Below are 27,886 nucleotides of genomic sequence, written 5' to 3'. Positions count from 1 at the left end.
ATGGGCTCAGTTACTGTGTATCTTTTGGTGGTTGCTAAATTGACCTAGTGGAGATGTCAGATGGGTGAGATCCTGTACACCTACAGCAACATCAAGACCTGCTCCAAGAAACTTTGTCTCTAGGCAGGTGTGAGGAGAAAAAGAGGATGCAGGATGCACACTCTCCATTTTAAATCACGGCACTCAAAAAGACTGCCAAAGCCAGATATGTTAGTGTAATGCTTCAAAACGAAAGACCAGCTTTTCTTACAGTTATTTTGCAATTAGTTTTTTTACACAAGTGACAGCTGCTTTTATGCCAAGTCCTAGTCTCATCAGGGAAAATGGCAAAACTCCCAGGATAACTAGAATTTTTCTCTTTGTACAGAATTCATTGAAGAACATTGTATTTATTTTTTTTTTTACCGTCTTTTTTAATAGATTGGTGCAAAACCAATAATTTTAGGTTTAGTAAGTAATTATTTACAGGAGGAGCAGAATTTTTGTTTCAAACACTCAACTGTTTGCTTCAAATATTCTTGTGTGTCAATGAGTCACTAAACCACAATTAAATTCTGGGAAATGGCTTATTGTTGAGGTTCACAACATCCCATGACGCGGTGGGATGTTGTGAGTGGTGGGATGGGTCAGAGTCTGATTTTAATTGGAGGCCTGATCTAAATTTATATCCTCTCAAATCTGGATTGACAAACTCTGAAGGATTTTGAAGTTCCACAAGATGTCAGAAGCAAAAAGAATGGCCTCTGGTTGTGTGGTTTGTATATGGAAATATCAGCAGAGTATTTGCTCTTCCCTTATAAGATTAAAGAGATTCCATCTTGTCTAGGAGCCCAGATGAAGTCTTGGGTGGCTTGCTTGGGAGAAAAGATGAGGTAAAAACACATTGTCACACGTATACTGGAGGATATTTTACCAGTTCACAAGACTTGCTAGTATTGGAAGGGGCTTCTGGAGATCATCCAGTCCAACCCCCCAGCCAAGGTAGCGTCATCTAGAGCAGGTTACAGGTGACACAGGAACGTGTCCAGGTCTGTTTTAAATGTCTCCGGAGAGGGAGACTCCGTGGCTTCCCAGGGTAGCACGTTCCAGTGCTCTGCATCCCTCATGCAAAGAAGTTTCCTCTGTAAAACTTTAGTAGGTTTCGCATTGTGTTTGCTTTGCAAATAGAATGAACATTATATCCTGAAATCAGTAATTTCCATTCAATATAATATATTACAGGGAGAAATTATTTCAGATTACTAGGAAATTAGAAAGGACAAAATAAATTGGGAAGTGGTCGCGGTTCCAAGCCTGTCAGAGCTCCTAGAGCCCGAGGCAATGCTGTCAGGCATGTGGAGCCATCCGCAGAATCACAGAATCACAGAATCTGCTGAGTTGGAAGGGACCCATCAGGATCACATTCCTGGAGTTGTCCGGGGCAGGGCCAGGAGCTGGAATTCGACGATCCTTGTGGATCCCTTCCAGCTCTGGATATTCTGTGTTTGGGGTTTTTCCTACTTTTTTATTAGGGAGAGGGTGTGTATGTGTGTTTGTACCTTGTGGGGGTATTTTGTGTGTTGTTGTTTGCTGGGTTTTTCTTGGTTCTTTATTGTTCGGTTTTGTTTGCTTGTGTTTTCGTTTTTTTTAAATCATGAACAATTCTGACGTTTGGAGTAGCAACTAATTTAATTTAAAGTTATAGGCCGACGTGCCCGGTTTAGTCAAGGAGGAGCGGGGTGATGGAGAAGCCCGGGAATGGCGCTCCGGGCGGCGCCGCGGGCCGCTCCCGCGCGGCCGCCAGGGGCCGCTGCCGCGCCGCGCCGCGGGCGGGCTCTGCCTGAGGGAAGGCGGGGAGGCCGCGGCTCTGACCGGAGCCCCTTCCCTGCCTTGCTGCGCTTCCCGGTGCCCGTTCCCTGCCGCGCTGCTTGTCCTGTGCCTCCCGGCCCTCGGCGGGCGCGGGGCACGGCCCTGCCTCACAGCCCGTCTCGATAGCGGGGCGCGAAGCGGCGCCCCGGGCTCGGGGCGTCCCGGCCACACCGCGTGTAGCTGAGCGGAGCCCCGGGTGTGGGAGCGGCCCGCAGGTCGCTAAGGGGCTGAGGTGGAGCGGCGTGGCCGCGTCCCGGCTTCATTAATTTACCCCGCTCATCTGCTCTCTCGTTCTGACACCTGCCTAACACAGCAGATGTGCCCGATGTTCAGCCCGCTGCTAGGGGAGGATATTTATTTCAAGGGAAAGGCTCCTTGTGTGAGGAAACAGGGAGCTGTGGCACTGAATGGATGGAGAAAAATAAAATCCACAGGTTTGTTAATAAAAACCAGTTTCTTACCATGAAATGGTGATCAGGACAATTTAATAGAGGTTCTACTTCCTCTAAAATGTCACTTCCACACTAATGTTAAAAGAGAGGTGTTTTCTGTTCAGAGAATCACAGAATCAGCAAGGTTGATAGAAGCCTTTTAGATTATCCAGTCCAAACATCAACCCAGAACTACCACCGCAACCACTAAACCACTAAGCCACATCATCCAGCACCAGACCCAGATGCCTCTTAAACACCTCTGGGGATGGTGACTCCACAACCTCTGTAGACAACCTATTCCAATAGGTGTACATATTTCCAATAGGTGAAAAACTTTATGTAATATCTCATCTGAGTCTCCCCTGTCTCAGCTGAAGGCCTTTTTCTCTGATCCTCTCAGTGCAGTCACACCTCAGTACATTCTCCTTTTGGGTAGTTGTAGAGAGGGATGAGGTTCCCCCCGAACCTCCTCCAGGCTAAACAACCCCAGCTCCCTCAGCTCTTCCCCACAGGACATGTTTTCTTCACAAGCCTTGTTGCCCTTCCCCATAGGACATGTTTTCCTCGTGAGCCTTGTTGCCCTTCTCTGGACATGCTGCAGCACCTCAATGATCTATTTAAAGTGAGGCAAAACTCACCCAAACCTGAACACAGTATTTGAGGTGTGGCCTCACCAGTGCTGCTGAATAAGGGGGGTGTTCCAGAGAGCAACTCTATTCTCAGGCTAGTTTTCCGCAGGCAGTATTGGGGTCACTTGTAGGCCCGGGATTTCTTATTTAAAAATTCTAATGAGATCTTGTCTCTATTCTGGAGTAATGCCTTTAGGATTGTCTCTGCTTGGGTTGGATTGTTGGAGCTTAGACTAGGGAGTGAGCTGGGATCATCTAGCTGGGCACTGTGTTTTGGGCAGGGATGGCTGAACAAGGGCATGCTGCCTGTGATGCATCCGTGTGAAAAATGTGAGGGCTGGTATAAATACCGACACAGCCAAAGGATGTTCTCATAACTGGTATCCGTGACTTTCTCTCCTGGCACTAAATTTACTTGCAGGGCTTTGATCTTTGCTACCAAGCAGAAAAAGAGTATAGTTAGTGTGTATGTGTGTGTGTGTGTGTGTATGGACATATGAAAGGGGGACACAATCTAAATATCAAAAACGAGACTTTAAAATGCCAGATTCAGTTCTTCACAGATGCAGATGTCTTGTTAATAAAATAGAGGATGTCATTGTTCGAAAGTGTTAAGTACATGTAAATTAGTTTTCTACCATATGAACAAAATTATAATTTACATCTCAGAACTTTGTAAAAGTCAGCAGACTTTTGGGTTTCAAATGACTGGGTAAGAATTGGTGTAACCGTGACAGATAATTTCTAATTCCTTTGAATCCTCTTGGTTTTACTGAACCTGAGAGTAATGGTATATGCACATCATTAGAAACTGTAAAGTAGAAGCCAATTAGCTCCTGAGGTCACATATGAGACTTAGAGGAACTTCTGCAGAAAAAATAATGGAAAGTATTCCATGAAATGCACAAAAGTATTATTTACTTTTTTTAGCATGAATAGGCATAGGCTTTTGAACATTGCTTCCAAATCCCTGTTAACCACAGCTCCTCCATGTTTTGGACTTGATTTATATTTGTTGCCTCATGCAGCTAAGCAAAGTGCTTTGAATTCAAAGTGTTAAGCCATCAGACATTGACCATGCTATTCAAGATCCAGAAGGTTCCACCTTGGTTAAATGTTAACGGTATTCTGCAGATGAGCATTTATGAAGATATTACATGGATTTTTTTCCTTTTTTTTGGCAGGTGACATTGGTGACAGAAGAAGGACAAGAATGATTACATATCCATAACTCCCAGCAGTATGTCAGGTAATCATATGTAATAAGAATATCTGTGCAATATTTCTTGCCTTTCTGGAGTGATTTTTGCTAAATATTTATTGAAAAATGTGTCTTTAACAATTTCTGAATTCACTGAAATTGAAATTCGTTGAAATTCTGCATTCATTCCTCATTAGTGCTGGGAATGGAACTCTTTCCTTCATCCAGAGCATAGAGATGTGGGACACAGAGTAATCTTCCCCAACATTTCTGAAACTTTCATCGTCCTTGGTTTGCCTTCTGGAACTCAGTTGTGTTTTGTTCTGAATGCACATTCCAACTTCAGCTGTCCTGCAGAAGCTGCCAGCATAGGAACAGTTTCTGCTGAGTATCCTGGCCTAAGTTATTTCATAACGTGGACATATCCCCTGAGCTTCAACGGGAGACAGTCAAATTTATTTTACATTTGTTGCCAAGTACACTTCCGAGAATTATTGACTAGGTCTGCAGGTGGGCTGAAGATCCAGAGTTGACATGGCCATTAACCATTTTAAGCCTGCTTAACCATCTTATCCCTGCCAGTTGCAGAGCATCTGAAGGTTACACATAAATTAACTGTGTCAGAACCCCCATGTATCTAATCCCTGAACAGTGTCTAGAAAGACATGCTTATTATGTGGAGATTGTATAGAAGGCCAGAGAATTTCAGACTTCCAGAATTTGTTTTAGTATTCATCAATTTCCCTAAGAAAGTGTTCTACTGATAGTGTTTGTCAATGTGTATTTCAAGAGCCAAATGCATAAATGGGACCTTTTAAAAAGCTGCAAAATATAGCATGTGCTACATAGGAATAGTCATCACTAACAAGACTGTATTCCTGGTGTTCTGCCCAAAGGACAGTTTATTTTTACTTAACTATGCAGATCAACTTTCTTTTCCTTTTCCCTAGAAGGCTCCCATCCATTTGTATCGTCCCGCAAGGGTTAACAGCTGCATTCACCAACAAAGATGGTCTTCTGATTTTAGGTTTCTAGATATGAGGTGGAGGGGGAAAGAAAGAGTATTATGTAAATACAAGCTTTCATAGTAAACCCTATTATTTGATAGTATGAAAAGGTGTGTCTTTTTATGGTTACTTTGCTGCCCATTGAAGCAGAGACAAATATAAGAAGGAAGCAGAGAGCAATGAGGCATTTTGTGGAATGAAGTGGAATACTGACCCGTGGCTGGTGTGTCAGGCTCTGACTTGGCATCACTGCCACATGAGGATTGGGAATGAGTTAGTGTCCTTAGGCTGCATTGGCAGGCCCTGCTAGAGTGGTTTTGCGTTGTCCTGCAGGCATTCTGGGCATGGTCATTTCATTTGGCAAATACCTGTTTTGGAAGAATTTGAAGCACTGGCATGTAACTTGGTCTCTTTCAACTCTCTGTTGTGCTCTCCCCTGTGTCACGCTAAACTGTGTTTTATGGCATTTTACTACAGGGCTTGACGTTGCTGTGGTTTTGGAGGGAGCAGTTAATAGCTTCTGCTGAGTGATGGCAAGAGATGAGGAAGGAAACACAGTGTACCCACTGTATCCTCACCTTCTCTGTTGGATCTGTGGCTTCCTGTGGAGGGTGGGTTTGTGGAGATTTTCCACTAGCATTCTAATCAATCCTGTCTTCCTGGACTTGCCCCTGGCAGGGCAGTTCTGCTAAGCTGAGAGAAACACAAAGCCTAGTTGGAAGGACCTATATTTTCTGCATTTCTTTTGACAGAAGTCAGCAGAGCAAATACGTGCAAAGAACATTATCATCAAGCAAAAAAATAAATGTTGAGATGGAGATGACTGTTTGTACAGCTGTAGCTGTCCATCACTTTTCATTATGAGCAGTTCGTATTTTCTGTTTCCGATTATAGGAATGACGTTCCCTACATGAGTGTAAATGAGAAGAGAAACATGGATGAAATGAAAGACTTTCAAACTGTATAAAAACTTCATAAATACCATGATCCAGAGCCAGACAAGAGTCCTTTTCTAATGAATGATAATGGAAGTTTAGATTCTGTTACTGAGTCACTGGAATATGGGAGCAGAATCTAATACGAAACCAAACCAGCTGGCTAAAATAACAGGCTGTATTATTCTGTGGTTTTGATAGATAATTTTTCCTCCCCATATGTTATGTTTCTACTGCAGTATGTATTTTCCACTTGTAGGCACTGCCTGAAAGCCTTCAGGTTCTAGTGCAATCTAGAGAAGTTTTTCTGGCAGGAGTTTGTAGAATTTGACTTTGACAGTAAAACCAGTCTTTAGTGCATTTGCAAGATAAAAAATTTGTCCTCATCTTTCTTACAGCCCCTTCAGGTACTAAAAAGCCACAGTAAAGTCTCCCCAGAGCTTTCCCTCTTCAAGGCTAAACAGTTTCAACTTTTTCAAGCTTTCATTATAGGAGAGGTGTTTGATTCTTGTGATCATCTTGGTGGCCCTCTTCTGGACTCACAGGTCTATGTCCTTCCCGTTCTGAGGAGCCCAGAGCTGGATGCAGTGTTCCAGGTGGGGTCTCATGAGAGAGGAATAGAGGGGCAGAATCTCCTTCCTTGCTCTGGTGGCCACACTGCTTTGGATGTAGCTCATGGTGTGATTGGTTTTCTGGGCTGCAACAACAGTGTTCATCAGCAGTTTTACAGTTGACACCAACAATTGCTGCCCACAGAGTAATGTCTGAGAAAAAAATATTATCAGCATAATAAAATTAGTACTATCTTAGCAATAAGAGCAGGTTCTTTCATGTGCATACGTTTGCACGATAGAATAGTAAAAAAGTTGGAAAGTATTATTTTCTCTTTGAGAAAATAAATAAACAAGTATGTAAAATAATTTTTAAAGTTCTTTCTATTTTAGCATTGTTATGAAGCTTCTGGTTTAGCATCACTATTCACTGGCCATAGCTATCACTGAAGGCTCCCTTCTGTACATTTTCTCCCAAAATGCAGGACAAATCTTGAGATATATTTTCATCTTACTTTATTTACTACAGTGCAAACTGAAGAAGAAATTCAAGAAAGGGTTCTAAAACCTAGAAAATAGTATTTGTAGAATGTAGTAAATCTCATAATTTTTACTTTCATGGCAAATGAATAGAGAATGTAAAGAGTGTAATAGTGGTTCCAGTAAAACCTGCAGCAGTTCTTCCACTGATTTCAGTAAGGCTGGGATTTTACTCTGCTTTTACTTGGGATCTTCAAAATCAACCCAGTCATTGTGCTTCTACTCAAATATCCACACTGTTCTATTTGGTAATGACTGTAAAGTTAGATCAAGATAGGAATTATAATAAAATTAAGTGCTTACGTTGGGGAATATAATTTAAATGTCATAAATGCATATTTTCAGTAAGTAGAATTTAATATGCAACGTTTCTTGAAACAGGTCCCTCATTTGGAGAAGAAATTAATCAGCTTTCATGCAAAAAATCCATTTGAAAACCAGTGTCTCCAAGGGTGTTGCACGTAGTTTCCAAGAACTGGGAAAAGTAATAGAATAGGAAAGGTACCACATTTTCTTCATGAGTCTTTTCACTGTAATGCTCATTACCCTGTAAACTTGGCATTAATTCAGGCGGAGAACAGTTTATTGTTTAACATCAGCTGAGAAGTTATTTCTCCCAAATTTCTATAATGATTTTCCTAGGATAATTTAATTTGACATGCATCACTGGCTGACACTTCTTTGCCTGCCAGACCATGATAATATCCGACTAACTCAAGTGTATTATTTCTTTTAAGTAATGGACTTTTAGGAGGATGGTAAATACTTTAATATAAGGTTGTGTTATGCCAGGATTCAGCAGCTTTGTAATGAGCTTTTGGGGATTTTCAAAAGGTTAACAAGATTTATATTGTGGGATGTTTTTGCATGAAGCTATGAATCACTCCATGATGGCTCTTATTACTTAGAAGTGCATTTCTGAATATGCAGTTAAAAATATCACACTTGCTAAGTTCTAGGTTACAGACACTCTGGGTTAATTTTTTGGTTCAAAAATTTAATATTTTTAAAAGTGCTTTGTAAAAGTGTTGTATGAATACAAAAGCCGAGTAGTCTGGGAAACATTTTGTAATGTTTCAAATTTTATGCAATTCTTTAATATGTTATATTTTCTTTCCAACTTATGAATACCTGCTGCTTTTTTCCTCAAAAGATCACACATTTTCAAAAAAAAAAAAAAGGAGGAGGGGGATCTGATTAGATTTCACAAAGAACAGAGAGAACAAACTTTTTTTGTAGTAGTAGCAGTATTTTTTATAGTTTTGTAGCATTTGCTAGTCATTTTAGGTATATTTCATTATGTTAATGCTGATATGTTTGTTCTGTTTTCTTTTTAATGACCTATCAGTATATTTAGTCCCTTTCTATAGTAGTTTTTTTTTAAGCCAGAGCTGCTTATTTTAAAAACTCATTTTTCTGAAATTTATTTCAGTTTGGAGCAGACTGTTGTGTTTTAAATTTTGAGTGTAATTCTTAGACTGTGTAGTTGTCTTTCACTACTGACATCAGGTAAAGGAGAACTTCAAAGTGCTGTCAGAATAAAATGTACTTGTTCATTTTGCAGGCAAGAAGCTTTTAGAATAGTAATTTAAAAGGAGTAAAATGTCCTTCTGTTTTTTTCTAAGTCTTCTCCAATAGCCTATAAAATAAAGCACTTGGCTGTGCTTGCCACAGGAGTTACAGCCTGCCATTTTGTGATCTTGAAAAGCCTGACCACAGCTGCTGTTTAGTTCTTCTGATAACTGTATGTCAGACCAATCAACTTACAACATTTGTACTTGGTATTGATCCCTATACATAGAGAGGACTTTAATTTTTTTTTGTGCCAATTGTAAAGCTGTTGGTAAATTGTGGGATCAGTCCACTCGGGCATTTTCCAGTTATTTCCATATGAAAATACCTTCTACATTCACTAAATGCACTTCTCATTAAGTTCTTTAAAAGCATCAGATTTGCTGCAGTGCTATCTTAAAAAAAGACAAATGTTTAAGGAAATTTGTAAGTGTTGTCATACACAAAGGCCTTTCACTATTGCTTTATTGTGTTTCTGAAAATGGTTTAGATCTGTACCAAGCTTGAGTTTATTTGAAGTTAAAAGAATTCTCTCCTCACATCCAAGTTTGTCTTTTTTACTGAAGAAGCTTTGGCTGCATTGTTTGGGCAAAACTTATTTGTTTATTTACCTTTTTTGTCTATAACAAATTGCATATTTGTCAAGACTGCTAGTTTTAGTACCTTTTTTTGTTTTACCTGGCCATTACTCAAACCTCAGTCCTTCAATGGGAGGTGTTATTTCAAGATCTCTCTTTAAGCAGTTTTAGAACCAAAATAACTTGAACTGTTTCACCACCTTGAAAAAAGAAAAAGCTTCAATTATGTGCTTGTATCCCCAGGATTTTGTTAGCAAGCAGCAGCCAAATGTACACTCCCCAGTGGGAGGAAATGGAAGGTCTAATGAGAGATTAGGGGAAGACCATGTGAATTAATTTGAAAGCTCGTGAGGAAAGTAATATTCAGAATCAGGATTTCAGAAAAACGTGGCAGTGATCTAAAGTGATTTGTAGAAGTGATTTGAATGATTTACTAAATGGTTTCACTGTAACTTACTTGTTTTTAAAGATATGTTTTATGTATTTTGAGCCATATTCTGAAAATGGTGTTTTGTCTTCTCACTTTTATTTTAGTAGGTTCCCAGGCATTACAAGAATTATCTAACACAACATGAAGAGAGTAAACATCCATTAACATTCCCATATTCACACAAACAGTAGTCTGTAAAATGAGCCCTGGAGAGGTGGATTGCTGTCTGTGGGGGACTAAATCAATATTGTTTTAAAACAGGGAGGTGGTTCTGCACATGAAGACAGACACTGGGATTCCTTGCTAGAGGGGGCTGTGAATACAAAAAATGTACTCAAGAGTAGACTGGGCTGTAGTTCAAAGAGAGATCCAGTGGGTACTGCTGCATTTTAGAAGGGCCACAAGGGCTCAGTAAGTCCCTTGGGCTGAGGAGTAGCTGGGGATTACTGGTGGGAGCTCTCATATGTGCTTGCTTTGTTCTTACTCTTCCCTGGGTGTCCATGTATGACTCCTGTTGGAGAGCAGCAGCCAGGTGAGCCCTGTGGTTCAGCTATAGCTTCTTCTCAGAAAAACTCCCTCCCATGTGCTGGGCAGAACTGTGAGAGGGAAGAATGCATTTATAGCATCGATGTGGCTGTATTGGTTAGCACCACCATTCTAGTTCCATGGTGTGTCCTGGTATTTTACTGCTTTTCCCCATATAGCTTTGGTCATTCATTTCTTTTGGTAAGTTTGTTTTATCTGGAGCTGCTACAAGATTCTGTTTTGGTCTATACAATTCCTGTTCACTTCTCAAAGGACAGGTTTTCAGAGAGCTCTTTGCATACCAAAAACCCTGAACAATTTGCTTCTCTGTGCTCAGAACTGCCTCTGGTTAATTTACAGATGAACTGCCAGGTTCTTTTGGGTATTCTTTTTCTCTGATTAATTTTTTCTCATGTTTAGAAATTTGAGCATAATGTTAACCCCAGCTCTTGATGAGATACGTGTATGTGTAATATTGCTTTAAAAGTTAATGGAAATTTAGCATGTTTTTAAAAAGTGATTGCACTGATTCACAGAGGAGCTCATTAAGATGTACCAAGAACAAGGATAAAGCTATTACACTCCTTATTACAAGTTTCCTAATATTGCCTTTTCTTACACATTAGAAACTGTTTACAAAGTTTATTGTAATTATCTGTGCACTCTTCTTTCCTAGTGATTTAATACTTGTCCAAAAGATTGGAAATACTGAAATTTAATCTTTAAATCCATATTCTAAAATGTAATATTTAAGTATTTTATAATATTGCCACTGCTAAAACAAGTAGCAGGACAACAAGCCTGGATTAAATAACCCTGGCTGTTTACTTCTACAAGCATAGACATATGCACATGTTTCTGAAATATTGAAAATCACCTAATGGACATTGTTCATTCTACCTGCTACAGTTCCTTTTACTCTACAATTTTTTATAGGCATTGTAATTTTTATATTTTAAAAATTCAGGAAAGAAATCACATGTTCTCAAAGGTTTTGTTTTGCACATTTACAGAGGCAAAATTTGCATATTTAAGAAGAGTCTGGCTTGTCTTTGTGAGCTGAGCTCCATCCTTCTGCTTATTCAGTGATCATATGAGCCTAGTTTAAAAGTTGTGAAACTCAATTTTGAAGTGTTTCCCTCTTTTATAAGGAAGCATAAGGACAAAATGCTATGCTTTTTTCTTGGGAGAAAATGGAAGGATAGGAGATAAAAGAGGAAGATGAGAGAAGAAGCAAAATAAATGAGAGAAAATGCTGTGAACTGACAGCAAGATTAATGAGAAGAAATGGAACCTTAGCCTTGGGTGACACAGATGATTTTGTCTTTCCCAGCACAAACACACATGAAAACTTTACATGCTTTTACTTATAGTTTGTGAGGTTTAAAATGCTGGAACAAGGTATGAATCAGGTGTTAACTTTACTGGGGACATGTCCTTTAATTGTAGCTTGGTTGCTTTTTTCTTTTTTTCTCTCAAGTCATGAAGTAAAAATCCTCTAGTTTTATTGGTCTGGGTCCATACAAAGCTAGGCTGCTTCATCAACCTACTGTGCACCCCTAAGTCCTAATCCTGATTAAATTTGCCTTAGTTGATCTCTCTGAAGCCAACCTACTTCGATGTCCTTATATGCTTGCACTTCAATGGCAAAACAAAACAAAAAAAACCAGTAAAGTGCTTTTGTCTTTGCTGCTCTTTTTTCAGTAAACCTCAAATATCCAAAAAGGCAAAACTTTATTATGTATGTTTGCCATCAAGTAAGTTAATGGCAATTCAGAGATCTCCAAGCTGGTTTCCTAATTGCCCCTGTTTTGGTCAGCTGCAAATTGAAATACTGTATAGAGAGAATTTTCTGTGGAAATTCTGCTGTGAGCAGTTTTGGAATGTAAAATAATTTTTTGTTGTTAGAGGAAGTGTTTTTGTAACTGGGAAAACAGCAATCCTCTGACTTCCCAGAACTGTTAATTTACCTTTTGTCTAAGTGACAGCCTGTTGCTGAGGGTGAAAAATAAATGCTTGCACTCCCCCAAAAAGTGTGAGCAATGTAGTCAGTCTCTGAGGAGCAGGCACTGATTGCCTCTGTGGTTGCAGCAGCTTTCGTCACCAGTGGATCAAGCTGTTAACTGGAGCTACTGTGGTATAAAGCAATAACAGTAATAATGGTAATGCAAATCCAGCCTTGATTGCAACAGGGCAGATCCCAAGCAAGGAAAATTAGTGTAGCTCTCAGGGCACAGCAGGGCGAATTTCATGCAGTGCCTCTGGGGTTGCTGTGAGCATGGGGAGCAGGCACTCTTTCAGTGTGGTTTTTGGTCTTATTTTGTGCACTCTGAGTTTTTGTCAGGATTAAAGTTCAGGTTGGTATCCAGCTCATTCCAGCAGGAAACACTGCCTTCCTGGCTGGCTGGCTGGCTACCACCTTCCATCTTTCTGGAGATACTACTTAATGCCTCTCTTCGCTTGGGTTGTATTAAAGAATGGTAGAGCTTTTTGTATATTGCTTCTTTGACCACTGTTGGCAGATACTAGTAGAAAATTGGGAAAAAAGGCCACATAACTGAGATGAAAACAAATAAATTGTTCCATATTTTTTCTGTAGTCCTTTTTATATTGACATTCAGATAACACTGCATGCCTGAGAATAGGTCAACCTTTACAATTACCCATTAAAGAGTATTTGCTTTGGCTTGTAATAAAAGAATTCTGAATGATTCCCCTTGCCTGTTCTTTTAGGTAAGCTTAATGGGCAGTTCATCTGCTAAAAGTTTTCTTCTTCTGTAAAAACAAACTTGCCTTTAAAAAAACCTTCTGATGGGAATTTGAGGAAGTCTTTTGACCTGTTGACTGCTGAGATGCCAGTTATTGCTACAGTGTGCATTTTGAAATTGTTTGGTGATACCTTGATGAGAAGAGCTCTGGCCCTGCTTGTTAGCCCTCTTTACTCTGAAACAGGGCCTGTAGTTTTTAGTCATGGTTCATCCCAGAAGGCTGTACTGCTTCCTGCCTTGATTATACCTGTTTTAACAGTAGCTAGAGGGAGAGAGAGATGCTTCTCTTGCAGGTAAGAAGTGGAGACAAAATTACATTATCATCCTTTATAAAAGATTTTGGGTTGACAAGACCAAGAGCACATGCAGGAGATTTCAAGTGGGTTTGTTTGTTTTTTTGTTTGTTTGTTTTTGCTAAAAAGGAAAAAAAAAGGCTTTGAGAAATTCAGGCAGTATATGTTAGAGCCAATGGAGTAGAATAAATAATGTAGTCTTCTTATGAAAATAATTTAACATTATAATAAGAGGAATAGTAATTTATGACATAAACATCCACTGTGCCTCAGTATAGGAAATACCAGAAGAGAAGACAAAATATAAGAGCCTTCAGTGGTAGTTCCTTGCAACTTAATCTTTGACTAGCAAAACTTGAATGGGTAATGTCCCTGGTGACTGAGGAGAATTTGTGAAATAAAGTGGAAACTTGTAAAATTAAATGAACTGTAACTAACATGGCAGGCAAAATAGTGAGACAAATTTCAGAGGGAACTAAAAGGAAAAGAGAGCATATAGCTTCTTGATGTTTGGCTAGCTTTGGTAAACTGTACCTGGGTAAATTCCAAATGATGGAAACTGTAATAGAATCAATTTCTCCTCAATTTAAATGTGTCTATAATCATATTTCAAAGTCCCATAGATGCTTTGCTAACAAAGAAATTGGAAGATTTGTAGATTTGTTTTGATTTTATTTTTTAAGTTATGAAGGCTTTTGGAGTTCCTTGTTAAAGGTAAAAATCTATAAGCCTCATGTGACACCCTCTCTGAATCCTTGGGGAACAGAATTTTTACCATAGTCATGAATATATGGGTTTTGGTTAAAATCAAAGGTAACACAAATCCTCACAGGCTAAAGGACAGCAAAGATGCCCTTTAATATCAAAGATAAATTTGAGGGAAATATTTAGAAATTTTTGCCTAATTAGATTGAAGAGCCTGGGTTATGAATCACTGATCTTGAGGACTAATAGCAAGACCTGAGTACCTGAGGATACAACTGACTTTTCTAAACAAGGTCAAGAATTGTGTTGCATCACTGGCCTGCTCAAGGAGCTGACAAAACATGGATCTATTTATGAGTGCATTATAGAAATGCCAGTATTTTTAATATATATATTGCACATGCCTGACTCTCACATTTGAGAAGATGCAATGTCATCCACATAAGGAGATAGGGTGTGAAGGAACTTAAGGGAGAGCAGCCTTCTGCTGAACCAAGTACACTGTTTGAGGTTATGCAAAGTCTAGAGGAAGGGTGGCTTGTAATGCACAGTTCCTCTTTGTGCCACAAAAAATGAAGTGTGTAAGTTCAGATCCTAGAGGGAAGTTCTCAGTTCCCAGAGGAACTTATCAGAGAAACCCTATCTCTTTCTCTGTGCTTAAATTTATGAAGTCAAGAGAATATAAAAGTGTTCAAATTATGAAAAAAAAAGTTTTATATTCTATTCTATTCTTTTTATATTTTTTAAATTGCCTAGTATTTCTGAGTTACTTTCACTATTCTATTTTAAACTGATTATCCTCCTACAGTGATATTCTCTTGCCATATTACCTGCATTTAGAATTAGTTTTTAATTTTACTTACAAAATGAAGTCTGAACTAAGAGCAGATCTATAAAGCTAGAAGTAAATAGGTATGAGCAAATTATGTAGGTAACTTACCCGCCCTTTGCATTGAAGTCCATGATGCCAGGTACTTTCTCAAATTTGTGTTATTGATGTCCAGCTGAGATACAGTCAGTAGAAGAAATAGACTTGTAGCTGCAAATGTCAGGTGAGCTTGTATTCTTAGCAGCAAAAAGGTGTTTACATCTAAAATTAAATAACATACTCAGGAAAGGTGTATGTACATACAGGAATTAAAGTAGGATAACAGTATTTAAAACTAACCATGATTAAGTTTTCTGAATTTGTCCTGTAATAACAATATTCCGCTTAAGAGAAGTCCTAAGAGAAAGGATTCAGAAACAGCAATATTATGATAGAACTGGTAACTGAAATCCCAATTTACTTTGAATCATTTTTTTCTGGAAATTAATGATTTGGCATGCCCTTACTAATATGTTGCTTTACAGAGTGAAATGCATGTAAAATTGACTCTTAGGTTGATTAGAACAGCAGAATCTTACTGTGATTAAAACCACTGTGGGTATCAGTCATCAGATGTCTGGAATTTGCTATTTTCTTTATGCAAGTTAAACAGCTATTTTGTATTTGAATTTTGTTACATATAATATAAAATAAAACCATTTCTTAAATACTGAATATGATCTTTGCTGGGTCATTTCTACTGATTTTAGTTTTGCTCTCCAGAAATAGAAATTGGGCTACATTTAGTTTTACAAATTTTTCAGCTAGTGGTATCTCAGTTTCTTCTATACCAAAGAATAAGCAATGACCAGTTAGATAAAATGATGCAGCTTTGGTATTGTTCATTATCCACACTGGGGCCAAGTGTCCTTGCTCCTGAGATAAAATTAGCACCTCTGATACTCCACTGTGACCACAGGCGGAGAAAGGCAGTAGGTAGCAAAAGCGGAACTGCTAAGCATGCCCACATAAGAATGTCACACTTAGGTAACTGAGTGTCCCTCAGGTCAGCCTACGATAAGAGCAAAGTCAAACAAGGCTGAATCCTTGATGTTTTGTGTTTTAAGTATCTGAAAATTGTTCACGACCAGCCTCGACCTACAAGACCTCAAATGATCATATGAGCAAGGCAATAAATCGGTGTTAACTTGCCCTGGGGCCCATGTTGTAGTTGTGATGTTGTGAAAGTTGCATCTAGTGTTAGCCTGTCCACATAGATCTGCCTGCTTTTTCAGGATTCTCAGACAGGAAAATTTTATATTCACTTTTACTGAAGGGGAGCTATGGTGGCTGAATGGGCATGGCTGAAGGGCTCTGCATCGTATCAGTGCAGTCCAGTGGAGATGCACGGGAATACCACAGCATCAGGAGAACTGGGGAACCACTTGCTTTCCAAAACTCCACACCTGAGCAAGATTTTGGCAAAGCCAACGGTTTGTAGCCCTGCAGTATTTGCCAAATATCCAGGACGTGGCCTCCCGTTGTGGGACAGACTGATTCACCTTCCTGACAGAAATCAGAAATGGAATGTAGTGGGCATAACAGAAAATCATTTCTGTAGGAAAAGACACTTCAAAAATTATGATATCCGGAGGAATGGACAGCAGCTTTCGCAATGCCAACATGCTTCAACTTGGACTAGTACAATTTTACAGCCAGGCTATACAAAAGCAAACTTTCAAATCATGTCAAGTGCCCAGGAATACAAAAAAGAAGAAAAAAAGTGTAAAGGTAACTGACATTATCATTCAGAGCACAGCAAATACTGTATTTAGAAAAAACAAAAAGCAAAATCGGCTTGTCTTTGTTTACTGTCAGGGGTTTGTCCATTGGTAAAAGCATTATTATGTGGGGATGTTTTCTAGCTACCAACCTTTTTTTAATTTATTTATTTTTTATCAGTGGTAATTGTGGTTTTTAGTTTTCTCTTCTATTTAATTTAATAGCTTTGTGAAGAGCCCTTATGACAATGTGGTTAGTACTTACTGGGGTTTTCTGTGTGATACCTAATACAGAATAATATCTTTTCTTTTAGAGCTTTTAAAAAGTATTTGTCTCTCTGCTTGTGATCTTTATAAGTTGATCAAAAATCTTTTCTGAACTTGGCCTTTTTTTTTAAAACATATCTTTGATACATTCAAAATGCAAAGGAAAAGAAAGCCTTGTTTTCTACTTTCAGGGTGTTCAGCTCTCAACAATGACTGTATTGTTTGCCTTCTTTCTTAATATTAACCATACCCAAAGCCTCTGTGGGTACATGTACAGAGCTCAAGTGGGACTTCTTGTTAGGAATATTCTCTGCCTCACTAGTCAGGAGAATAAACCATTTTCTCTGAGGGAGGTTGTTTTCACATCCTTTCACATTGAAGGAACTCCCTTTAAGAATCACAGTTGCTAGGGTATTAGCACAAATGTAGTGCTTAAGTTATTCTTGTTCCTCTTTAAACTTGGATAAATAGTTCTTCATTGCTCTTTGCCTAAAAAAATAATTACTGTATATTGTGAGGGGGGATTACAAGTTGTTTTCTTTTACTTAAGTCTTGCGTCACTCCAGGAAGAAAGATTACAGTGTCAGGCAGGATATCACCTCATGAAAAAGTTAAACTGGTCTAAGTACCTGATTTCTTTAGATTTAGTTGTACTTTACCTCAGAATGCCTCTTTGCTAACAGATGTCAGGTGTTGATCGCTTTAACGTCTTACTAAGGGCTGTCAGGAGGCTACCAAACCCAGACAGTCCCATCCAGGAGCCTGTTAATTATGTTATGTCAAGCTAAATTAGCCTGTTTTCTGCTTGGGTTTTTTTGGGTTTTTTTTTTTTTGAACAAATGAAACTTCTTACCTTGATGTTTTGATGTGAAGTTGAGACAGGCAATGACTCAAAAAAGGTACATGTTTTAAGTGTTGGCCATTACTTTCTCAAGAGATAAGCTCTGTAATTAACTGATGTCTGCTAACAGGGTCTTCCAATTATGATATATGGGGAGGCTTAACAAAGTGGGTTGTCTGGCTCACAGGTCTATAATTACTGTTAGTAATATTTGTTCTGGGACCATCTTAAAAGTCGTCCAAACTATTCAAGAATTTTGTTTGCTCATTTGTTGACTGACATATCAAGGAGTAAATGCTTTCTGACAAGACCGTGTGCTTCCTATCCATGTCATGAATAGTGCAAGAAAAAGCAAGCACAAACCCTGGAGGAATCCTCATCAGAAAAGAGCAAGCTCCATTCTCTTTTTACCAAATTTATTCAAGGTGTCAAAAATATTTTGAGGGATAACTGGAATTGTAGTGTATCTGAACGTTTAAATATAAACTATGACATTCTTTGTTATTCAAGCAGACTAATGACTCTGAAGTATTTCAATAAAAGGCACATCACACTGGCATTTTATGAGTCACAGACAAATTTAGTGTCATGTCATAACCAAGGTACAGTGGGTTTTGTGAGAGGAGCAGTTTTAGAGAAATAACTAAGTTGGTACACGTGGAGAAAAGAGGTGTGCTGTTGTCTAAGTAAGATTTTCATCTAGTTTGTACCACAGGGCAGCTAGTTTGAATCTTCCTGCATCTGTTGCAAACCAAAGGAAATCATTTTATATCAGAAAGATTTAGCTTTTTCTCCTTCAACTGTTATAAATGTATCATAGACAAAAAGATTATTTTTTTAATGTCTTATCTTCCACTGAGACATACTCCAGGAACTGTCAAATGCTGTTGTGACTTTTCAGCACCAGAATTCCATAATCCTACCTACCTTATGATTTAGTCACAAGTAGAGTTTTCAAAATAAAATAAAACCATGAAAAATTAATTTTCTGTTCTTGTAAATGCTTGTTGTTATTTTGGATTCTGATGTTTGAGGTTTTCTTAGTTAATCTCTAAGTTTGCGTAGTCATACTTCTGAGGGACCATTTTGAGTCTTTGATAACAATGCATAAAGTGAATTAATAAGGTGGTGCAAATACATATATTAAAGAGAGATGGTAACTCCTTGTGTGGGCCCAGAGAGAGTTGTATTTGATAACTTAAGGGAGTTGCAAAAATGACATTAGTAGTTTTGCTCAAAAGCTATTGCAGTTTTCAGTGTATGTTCCTTATGATGTGAGAAGATCTGTCTGGAATGTAGCCCATGTTATGAAAGTGCTGATTTGTGTTTGCTCAGAAAAGCCATGATCTATTTTAATTTTTTTTCCCCAAAACCATCAGAGGTGGCTGAGACAATTCAGGCAACAATAAAATCCATAAATAGGAAATATAACAGTTATTTTGTAATGTGTAAAAATTCATTTTACAAAACTAGGAACTGATAATACAGGCATACAAAACTGTGAAGAGTTCAGAACAGTATGTTTAATCTTTGCAACTAGGTCTTTAAATGTGTAAAATTTTTTAGTAAATCCTGGATTTTTATTCATCTTTATGCATGAAGTCTGAACAGCAACCAAGATAAGATCCTTGCATTTGGTCCTTCAGAAGTGGCACTCTGCCCTGACTGATTTCTGATTTGAATGCTCTGCAATACCTCCCACATACTGACACTGCTGAATCTTTTAGGATGGCGTGGAGGGGCCCTATCTGCAGCATTACGATTCCCAGGACTCTAGACCAGGGGTGCACAGTTTGGAAAAAGTCAGGAGAATAGGACTCTTGCAGGTAATATTCCACAGCAGATTAAATTGCACTGCATTGATGCTTCTTTTTTCTGTGTCAGGGACCTCTGTTGGTTGGGCTGTACTGTTCAGAGGGACGCAACAGGATTTTTGTCTTTCCTTAACATTTCTGTGGGTTCATTTTGGTGGGTTTTCTAACCAAGCTAAGTCACAAGAGAAGTGCATCTTAATGGGGCTATTTCATTGTTTGTAATTAAAAATCTTAGTCATAATTTGTAAAACAGGAGTTAATGAAGAGCTAAATGGTGTAGTGTAAGGCAGTCTCTTCTGCAGATTCCCCATTTCAGGCATTCACAGCCTTATTTTTGCCCACCCAGTTAATATCACTGACTGCGTTAGACTTACTTCTGATTTACACCAGGGTGAGTATGTAAAAACCTTTGGGGCATTCCAAAGTTCAAATAATTCCAGTCTTTTTTAGAACAATGGACTAACCACCTTAGACTGTGAGAGGTTTGAGCTTTGGATCCTCTGCCGTTACAATGTCAAAATTTCTGTTTTATTCCTGGCCTGTTTGCTTGAATTGAAGGGTTTATTCTGATGGTGATTAACTTCCATGTGTTCACATAATCAGACACATGTGAACTCATAAAACTCCAAGTGTGATATTACATTGCTGGAGGCAACAAAAGCTCAACATGACATGATGTAAAGATATATATATTCAAATAGGAATACAAAACAAAGAAAAAATACTATTCTACTCCACTTTCAGACTTTTGATAAAGAAGACACTGTCTGACTGTCTTGTATCAGAGAATTTAATTCAAAGGCGTGCATGAAATGAACCTACAGGATTGGACCCTAAAAGATTAAATGAAAATATTTTAGGAACATTTCAGTTTTTAAAATATTTGCAGTGTTCTTTGAAGTGATTTGTTTCCAAGGGAACAACAATCTGCAGAGCTATAAATTTCTTTAATAGTAACATATCACAGGTAAGAAACCCACATTCCCTGGTAGTGTTCATAATTTTTTTTGTTTGTTGGAAAAGTAATTTTTCATTTTTTCCTTATCCTTCACAGTTTAATGTAATTTAATTTCCTTATGGTTATAAAGGAACACTTGACAAAAATAGTACATGTGACACATTTCTGAGCATTATTGATGTAGCTTAGAATATAAGAAATATTTAAGGGATTTATTTTGAAACAGAAAGTAAGTCACAGGCTGTGCCATGTTGAAGTACCATTTCCTCAGGTGCCATCCTGGCTGGAACAGCTCTGTCTATAGAAGGCTTCAATTCTGTTTAGTTTTTCAGTAGCAAACCTAAATCCAGTCAGAGGGGGAAAAAACAAGAAAATGAAAGATTCGTGGGAATTTTGACTTTGCTGGCAAAGCAAATCCACATGGGAAAAATTCTCACTAAGAATTTAAAGCCCAGCTTCTCTGGGTGGTGTAAAAGTATCTAGGTATTGTGTTTTGCTAACCTGTAAAACACAGCCTCACCTCTGTGGGAGCTCTACATAAGTTCCTGTTGGTGGTACAGGGGATCTTTTTGTGGTAAATTAACAACCTAGGTACGGTACTTGGGAATGTTTTATTGGGAGCGTGGAGAAGTAAATTCAGCAAGCTGTATATGTTACATACACTACAGCATTACCAACCCATCCCCTCAGTGGAATGGTTTGGGGGTTCTGGTATAAACAACTACAGAATTTCTTGAATGAAACAGGCATTTTTATGAAGTGCTGAACATCCATTATTGAAAAATCAGATCTTGCATGAGACATGCTTTTTATCACAGACAAACTCACTGTTTTTAAAATCTAGATGATGGGCCTGAACTAAAGTGAAAATTAACTTTTATTGTGTGCTTTTCACACTGTATTTTACAGTGGTATTTGTTGAGTTAGACAATGGTAAATGAATGAGGGTTCATGAGGGTTTTGCTTGTTGGATTTCAGTAACTGTTTGCGGTCTTCTTGAAATTAAATGTTTAAATTATTAGATTTCAGGAGAACAAGTTCATTTTAGAGGCAACTTCATTGACTTCAGTAGCACTGATCTCAATAGAGTTCAGTTTGACTTACCAAATGTATTATTATTTTATGAGCAAGTTAATGAGAAATGCATGTTAAAGATGCTTCTTTTATAGTTAGAGAGGGAAGAAGAACTCCAAGTATGAATTTTAACTTCTCTGATCATTGAAAGGACTTGTCCTGGATTTGGTAGTTAATTAGACATTAACTGAAAATGCTACTTATATAGAAAAGTTAGTTACAGTTGTGTGTTGGAAGGAAAATGTCTCTCTGTTGGCTGTTTTTATTAGTCTGAAATATTTAGCAATATCGGATAGGGAAAAATTTTGATATGTCATGCCCAGTTCTTACCTATTGCACTGAACTTCTGAGGACTATTTAAGAGTATGTTCATCAAGATTGTTAAGATGTATGCTGAAGATCCTAGAAGAAAAGGGCCAAGTTACACAGTAATTTTAGCAATCCTGTAGTTTAAAATGAATTAAATAAGAAAGCTCTCATTATCAAATCAGCAATAACTAAACTTCCTAATAAGAAGAACCGATACTAGAAAGGTATACCGGTTTATTACTGACTTCACAAGTTTTACTGTATCTTAGCTGTGCTGTAAAGAAAAAAACAGATTTTTTCCACATAAAAAACAAAATAGCAGTTAGTATAAGTTAAAAATAAAATAGTTTTTTAAGATTAAAAAAAATGGCTGATTAAAGAAGGTATAATAACCATGCTGAAGCTTGAGATACATTAGGGAATTAAAATATCGTACAGTTTTTGTTGTAGTGGCGTTGTCATGTTCATAGTTCATAGGTGAGCCAAAATACGTTCCTTCCTGTCCTCGCTCTGTTATCAGAAAAAAAGCTCTTATAAAAGTACTTCATTACTGAAACAGAAAAGATAACAGAGCAGAATAGCAAAGCAATTAGCCTATAGATAATATTTAAGCAGAGTTCTTTTTGATGATTATATTATTTTGAAGTTTTCCACCTGTTGAACTCAATAGAAATTGCTTCTTGAAATCACTGAAGTTTAGAAAAGAAGCTTTCCCGTAAATTCATTATAAGGCAGTGGGGAGGATTGTGTATGTGTGGAAGGCTGGAGAGATTCATGCATGTAATTCTGTAAAACAAAATCAATAAAGCTGATGACAGATTAAGTTGCTAAATTTTGTAACACTAGACTACTGTTTGGGTCATCAGCACAGCACTATTGGATTTTCTATGGTTTAATGCTGAAAAACAGGATTATTGATTTTAGGATTTTCAGCGTATCCCCTCTGGGAGTTCTTAAGCAGTCTTTATAATTCTTCACACTTAAGTTGACAACTACAGTGACATAACTGTGTCCTTGCCTTAGTAATCGTTTTCTAATCATATTGGAAAAGGCTGGAAATGGTTTATAAAATGATTATTCCAGACAAACGGGGGAACAGAAGGGTTGTCAGGATGTCACTTCTTTGTCTGGTGGTCATTGCTACCTGACTGCCATCTTCCCTTGGAATTAACTTACAGTCACAGATTAAGACCTTTGACTGTCATAAATCTGCTTCCCAATATGTTTGACTGGCAGGGGAGTTCACAAGCCGTCCCAATATAAATAGGATTTTAGCACATCAGGTGCTGCTCCGAAGTAAAACGGGCTGTTTTGCAGCCGACTTTGTTGGTGTATATTCATTGCTCCTTCCCCGACCCATGTGTATGCATGCCTGCGTGTGTATGCATGTGTGTGTGTACGTAAAGTAGAAGCTGAGATAGGCTAACAAAATGAACTACTGTATGCAAGAAATATATGAAGTGCACCCAGCTGCTGGTAGCAATTGCTACATGCAGTCCACTGATTATTGCACATATATTGAAGATAATCAGGGTTACAGCAGTTGTGATGCTCAGGTCCTGCACAGTAACAACATATATATGGAACAGGCCTGGGCGGTGAATCAGCCTTATACCTGTAGTTACCCTGGAAACGTGTTTAAAAGCGAGTACTCTGACATGGACATGGCCCTGAATCAGTACAACCAACCTGAATTTTTCACAGAAGAAAAACCTACTTTTTCTCAAGTGCAGTCGCCATCGTACTCTCAGAAGAAAGGTAGGGGCATTTTATTTAAATAACAAAAAAAAAAAAAATAATCTCTGTTTTTGTTTTTGTTTTGCTTTAAACTTACAGTTGCATCAGTTGGCTCAGATGCATCTTTGAATGTGAAGGCTGCCTGTTCAAAATTGAAAGCAGCAGTAACATAGGTTGCTAGGTGATTGTAAGGTTTTCGGAGAGCGATGAGGATTTCCAAGCACTTTTTCTTAATATATAAGAGACATTTGCAAGTATATTGCTTCTTTTTTCTGCTTTCCTGGGCTATTAAGTTCTTTTGCTATTCACCAGTGAGCTTGATAAGAAAGTTTCTCTCCTGAAATGTCATCATTATATATGCTGCGTCTTAAAGCTGTGTTTCTGTTTACATACAAACTGTGTAAGTCCGTGTTTTCAGTAAATGTGAACTCTGTTTGCTCAGCAACTCAGGAAAAAGATTTTGAAAATAGGACTGTAAATATGTATGGGAAAATGTGTTTGAGTTACTGTTTTCTAAGTGAAAACCATGAGTTTCTGATTATGCAGAGCAAAAAAGACTGAAAATTCAAGAGTATATCTATGCAAGAAAGATGACTTTGCATCCAAAAGGCTGATCTAATCAATACATTTGTGAGATAAGTGCAGTGTCTGCTCCCTAGGGGTTAAATCATTGCCAGTTTTTAGAATTTATTCTTTTGATTTCAAGTAAGCAAGTGAGATTTAAAAGGAGCCCAAAATACTAACAAATACTTGGAAATGTTTTCAGTGCTGTTTGTTTTGAACTCGGTAACCCAACTTACGCATATGAAGTATACATTCTCTGTGTTTCTTTAAAATCACATTATTAAAGAAGGAAAAAAACTTGTGTGTTATACCAAAATAATATCCTTTTCTGATCAGACCAGATTTTCTGTATGCAGTTTTCCAAAATCCAGATGAATCGGATGTAACTAGAGAGATAAAGAAAATACCATTTACTACTTTTGAAGTATTTTTGTAATGAAGAGCAGACTGTTTATTTTTATTAACTACATGGAAAACTGAAGTATTTTCCTCTGGACAGAAAATACTCATTAACCCTTGATGCAATAAATCTCTATGATTGATAGAAAGATGTCTTAATTTTATACATTGAACAGCATCATATTTCATAATAAATAAAATAATTTTTAAAATCCTTCTTGGAAGCTGTGACAACATGATCAAATTGTAGGCTAAATGTAGTTGTGGATAATATATGTTTTTGTGTTGTGCAACATTTTAAATGCTTTTTAAGGCTTTTTTATCTGTTGTTGGGTTTTAATTAATGACTTCATATCCTTTGTGGAGTTCTTCTATTTCTTGTTTTTGGTTAAGGGAAAAGTTTATCTCAGGATTAATTTAGAAAAAATAAAGACTTGCTGTTGCAAAGTCACTGAAGGAATACATTTTTCATAATGTTAAAGGTTATAAATAATACTTAGTACACCTAGATCAAAGCTTTAAGTTATTTCAGTGCTCAGGCACCCAACATCTGCCCTTTGTAAAGTTTTTGAACTTGTTGGTTTGAAAGAATACAGAGTTGTTTTTAAAAACGGCTTGTATGCCTTTATTTTCTACCACCTCAGTTTCACTAAGAAATGGCGGTGAATTTCCGAGGAAGCCTCTCTAGCAGGCTTTTAATTGATCATTCACAGAGACTGAGCAACGTGTTTTGGGATTCTTTAGAGCCTTATTACTGTGATAATCAATAAAAAGTGGCCTCCCTTCTGTCAAACCTTTGCAAATGTTGAGGTTGTTAAGCAGAAGAGATCTAAACTGCGTGGAACATGTGCATCTTCTCTTTTCTTCTTTTTTTTTTTTAATTTCCATCTTTTAAGCAAGCTATCGTAAAACTAACAAATCTTTTAATCCTGTCCTAAGAACAGAAGGCTTTTCACAGGGCATGTGTGTCTGTATTGATCCAGAATTGATTGGGGGAGCGAGTGAGTTTGTTAGAGAAGCCTTGGTAATAGCCCATTAAAGCAAAATTAATTCCCTAAACAGGTGTTCATGAGGAGTTTTGATTGTTGCAGTTGGTATTTTTGTTAGTCCCCTGAAATTTGTTATAATCTCAATAACATGCTGCTCAAATCAGATTGTACTTTACAGTAGCACATGGACTTGTTATTTGTTTCATATCAGAGCTTTTGCTGGTTACTAAATGGTTAAAATCTTGTTTTCCCTCTGGGAAGAAAGAAAATCAACATTTTATATGTTGAAAAGCTTGTAATTTGTGAAAGGTTATTTAATTACTTCTCCATTTTTATGTCACTTTGAACGAATTCAGAAAATAACTTGAAAAACAACAACCAAAGACCCCAGCAATGTGTCACTGGGGGGGAGGGGGGGGGGGGGGAGAAACGTTTATAAAGCATAGCCAGTTGTTCTAAATACCAGAAAGCTGCTTCAGTTATTACAGTACATTAAAAACTATTCTTTCCTGACTATCTGTCAGAAATTCTGATGAAAGAATTAACCTTTAAAGAAAAGAATTGTAGTCCAGAAAATCAGGAGTTGGAGATGTGTGTTTAGCTTTGCATCTACTTGTTGCTCCATTGCCTTTTGTGCTCTGGTGTACACTGTTAAAAGGTGACAGCACAATGTTTGTGCAAGAGCTTACTGTTTTATTAAGGAAGCCCTTTCGGACCTGATCCTGCCCTAGGAAACAGACAGCCACATACACTTTGTTTTCTGTGTAATGCTGTGAAATCTGATAAGCAGAACAGTGCTCATGGTTGTGAGAACAAGGTGCTATTCTCAGTTTTGTCCCAGAGAGCTTAAACTTGAATATTCTTCCCCTCACACAGTGTTGCCAGCCGTGGTGAGCTTGCAGCATTGCCTGCTGGATGGGTGATGCTCAGGGGGAGCCTGTGCCCCCCTGCCCCTGTGTAGAGGGTGTGCAGACAGACAAAAATGTCCCTGGATCTCCTCACACCACCTATGCTGTGAGGAGGAGTACCCAGTGACAGGAGGAGATAATGCAGTGAGGAAGGTACAAAAGAAATATGTGCAGGAGTCCAGAAATATCAGTCTCCCCACACTAGGTGTCTGCACAGTGTTTTGGACATCTGGGCAACATGGGAGAAGTGTCTGCAAAGTTAAAACTGGGATAAGAGTTGACTTTTCACTTTCTTTGCATGGTAATTTCTTGTACAGTGTTAATGAAAGATGTCCACAGGTGTCTGTGAGGTTAGGCTTTAACTTCAGGTTCTGTGGGGCAGAGAGCAGTAAGCAGGGGCTGCCCCCCAAACCAAGGGTTTTGGGGGGAATTCTTGAGATTAGGCTGGGGGGGAATTCTTGAGATTAGGCTGTAGCAGAGCCAGCTTCTCATCCTTGCAGCTCACCTTGCTTCCCAGATACCAGTGAGATACTGGTGAGGTTAATGCTATGTTTGGAAGGGCTCTTGGTTTGGTGGGAGAACAGGGCTTTGAAAGCTGTTGTTATTGTTGTTATTTTATAATTGTATTTGCCATAATTATTTCTCTCTATTTTTTCTCAGGCAATTAAGATGCAGCTGAGAATATGTAGTGTGTGAGTGCAACAGAATTAGCCCAAACTGAGTTCTCAGCAGTGTGAGAACATTAGAGTACTTTCTAAATAGCTAAGAAAAAGTAACATGAAGCTTATGCCAAAATGTCATCTTATCAATGCGGGGAGTGTGTGTGGATATAATCAATTTACAGAAACACTGAGAGTTTGTCATCCTGGCCTTTGCAGCAGAGCAGTTCCCAGTATGTTAACGATTATTCAAGCTTAAAAATATTAATTTTGCTCTTGACCACCCATCTAAGGAAATAGCACTGAGAAAAATTGCATAATCCATTGCATAAATCATTATGCATTTGGAGTTATGTTTCTTTCATAACAAAAGTCTGTGGAAATAATGTGTTTTCATCTCCTTTACTGTAACCTTTCCACAACGAAATGAAGGATGAAAAAGTGAAGTAAGTTATGCTTTGCTTTGTTCAGTGAGGCTTAGATTTCCAAACAAATAACTTTCTTGCAGTACTAAGATACTGTCTCTAAAAACATTAAATTATTTGAGGGGTGGGGAAACTGCATGATATGACCCCTTAAAGTGATGTATTTTGTACCTGTAGTTGGAAATGGCTGCAGGTACAGTACTGATTGCAGAAGTTTAAGCGACAACACAGTTTGGGTTAAAATGTTTTCAGCACATTCTCTGCAAAAGCACTGCTGTTGATAAGGTTTCTGACTCAGCCTAAGGAGCAGAGCTAATGCGCTGAAAAGTCATGGAGA

General features: G+C 38.0%; 1 protein-coding gene across 9 annotated transcripts in view; it reads left to right on the top strand.

Moving 5' to 3' along the window:
• THRB (thyroid hormone receptor beta) overlaps positions 1-27,886 on the top strand; it is a 166,132-nt gene that overhangs the window by 115,249 nt on the left and 22,997 nt on the right. For 7 of the 9 annotated variants that reach the window (XM_054273748.1, XM_054273750.1, XM_054273749.1 and 4 more), the window contains one exon: positions 4,096-4,160. In XM_054273748.1, the coding sequence (XP_054129723.1) occupies positions 4,154-4,160 (7 nt within the window). In that variant the 5' untranslated portion in view covers positions 4,096-4,153. Of the gene's footprint in view, positions 1-4,095; positions 4,161-16,167; positions 16,616-23,298; positions 23,627-27,886 lie in introns of those variants that run through there. The other 2 variants (XM_054273746.1, XM_054273747.1) reach the window with 2 other exon arrangements.

Source organism: Melozone crissalis, unplaced genomic scaffold (genome assembly GCF_028551555.1).
Source record: "Melozone crissalis strain CALT ecotype California unplaced genomic scaffold, PUWL_Pcris_2 ptg000016l_1, whole genome shotgun sequence".
NCBI lineage: Eukaryota > Metazoa > Chordata > Aves > Passeriformes > Passerellidae > Melozone > Melozone crissalis.
The sequence above is the reverse complement of the archived record's forward strand: the minus strand, read 5'-3'. Positions and strand labels throughout refer to the sequence as shown.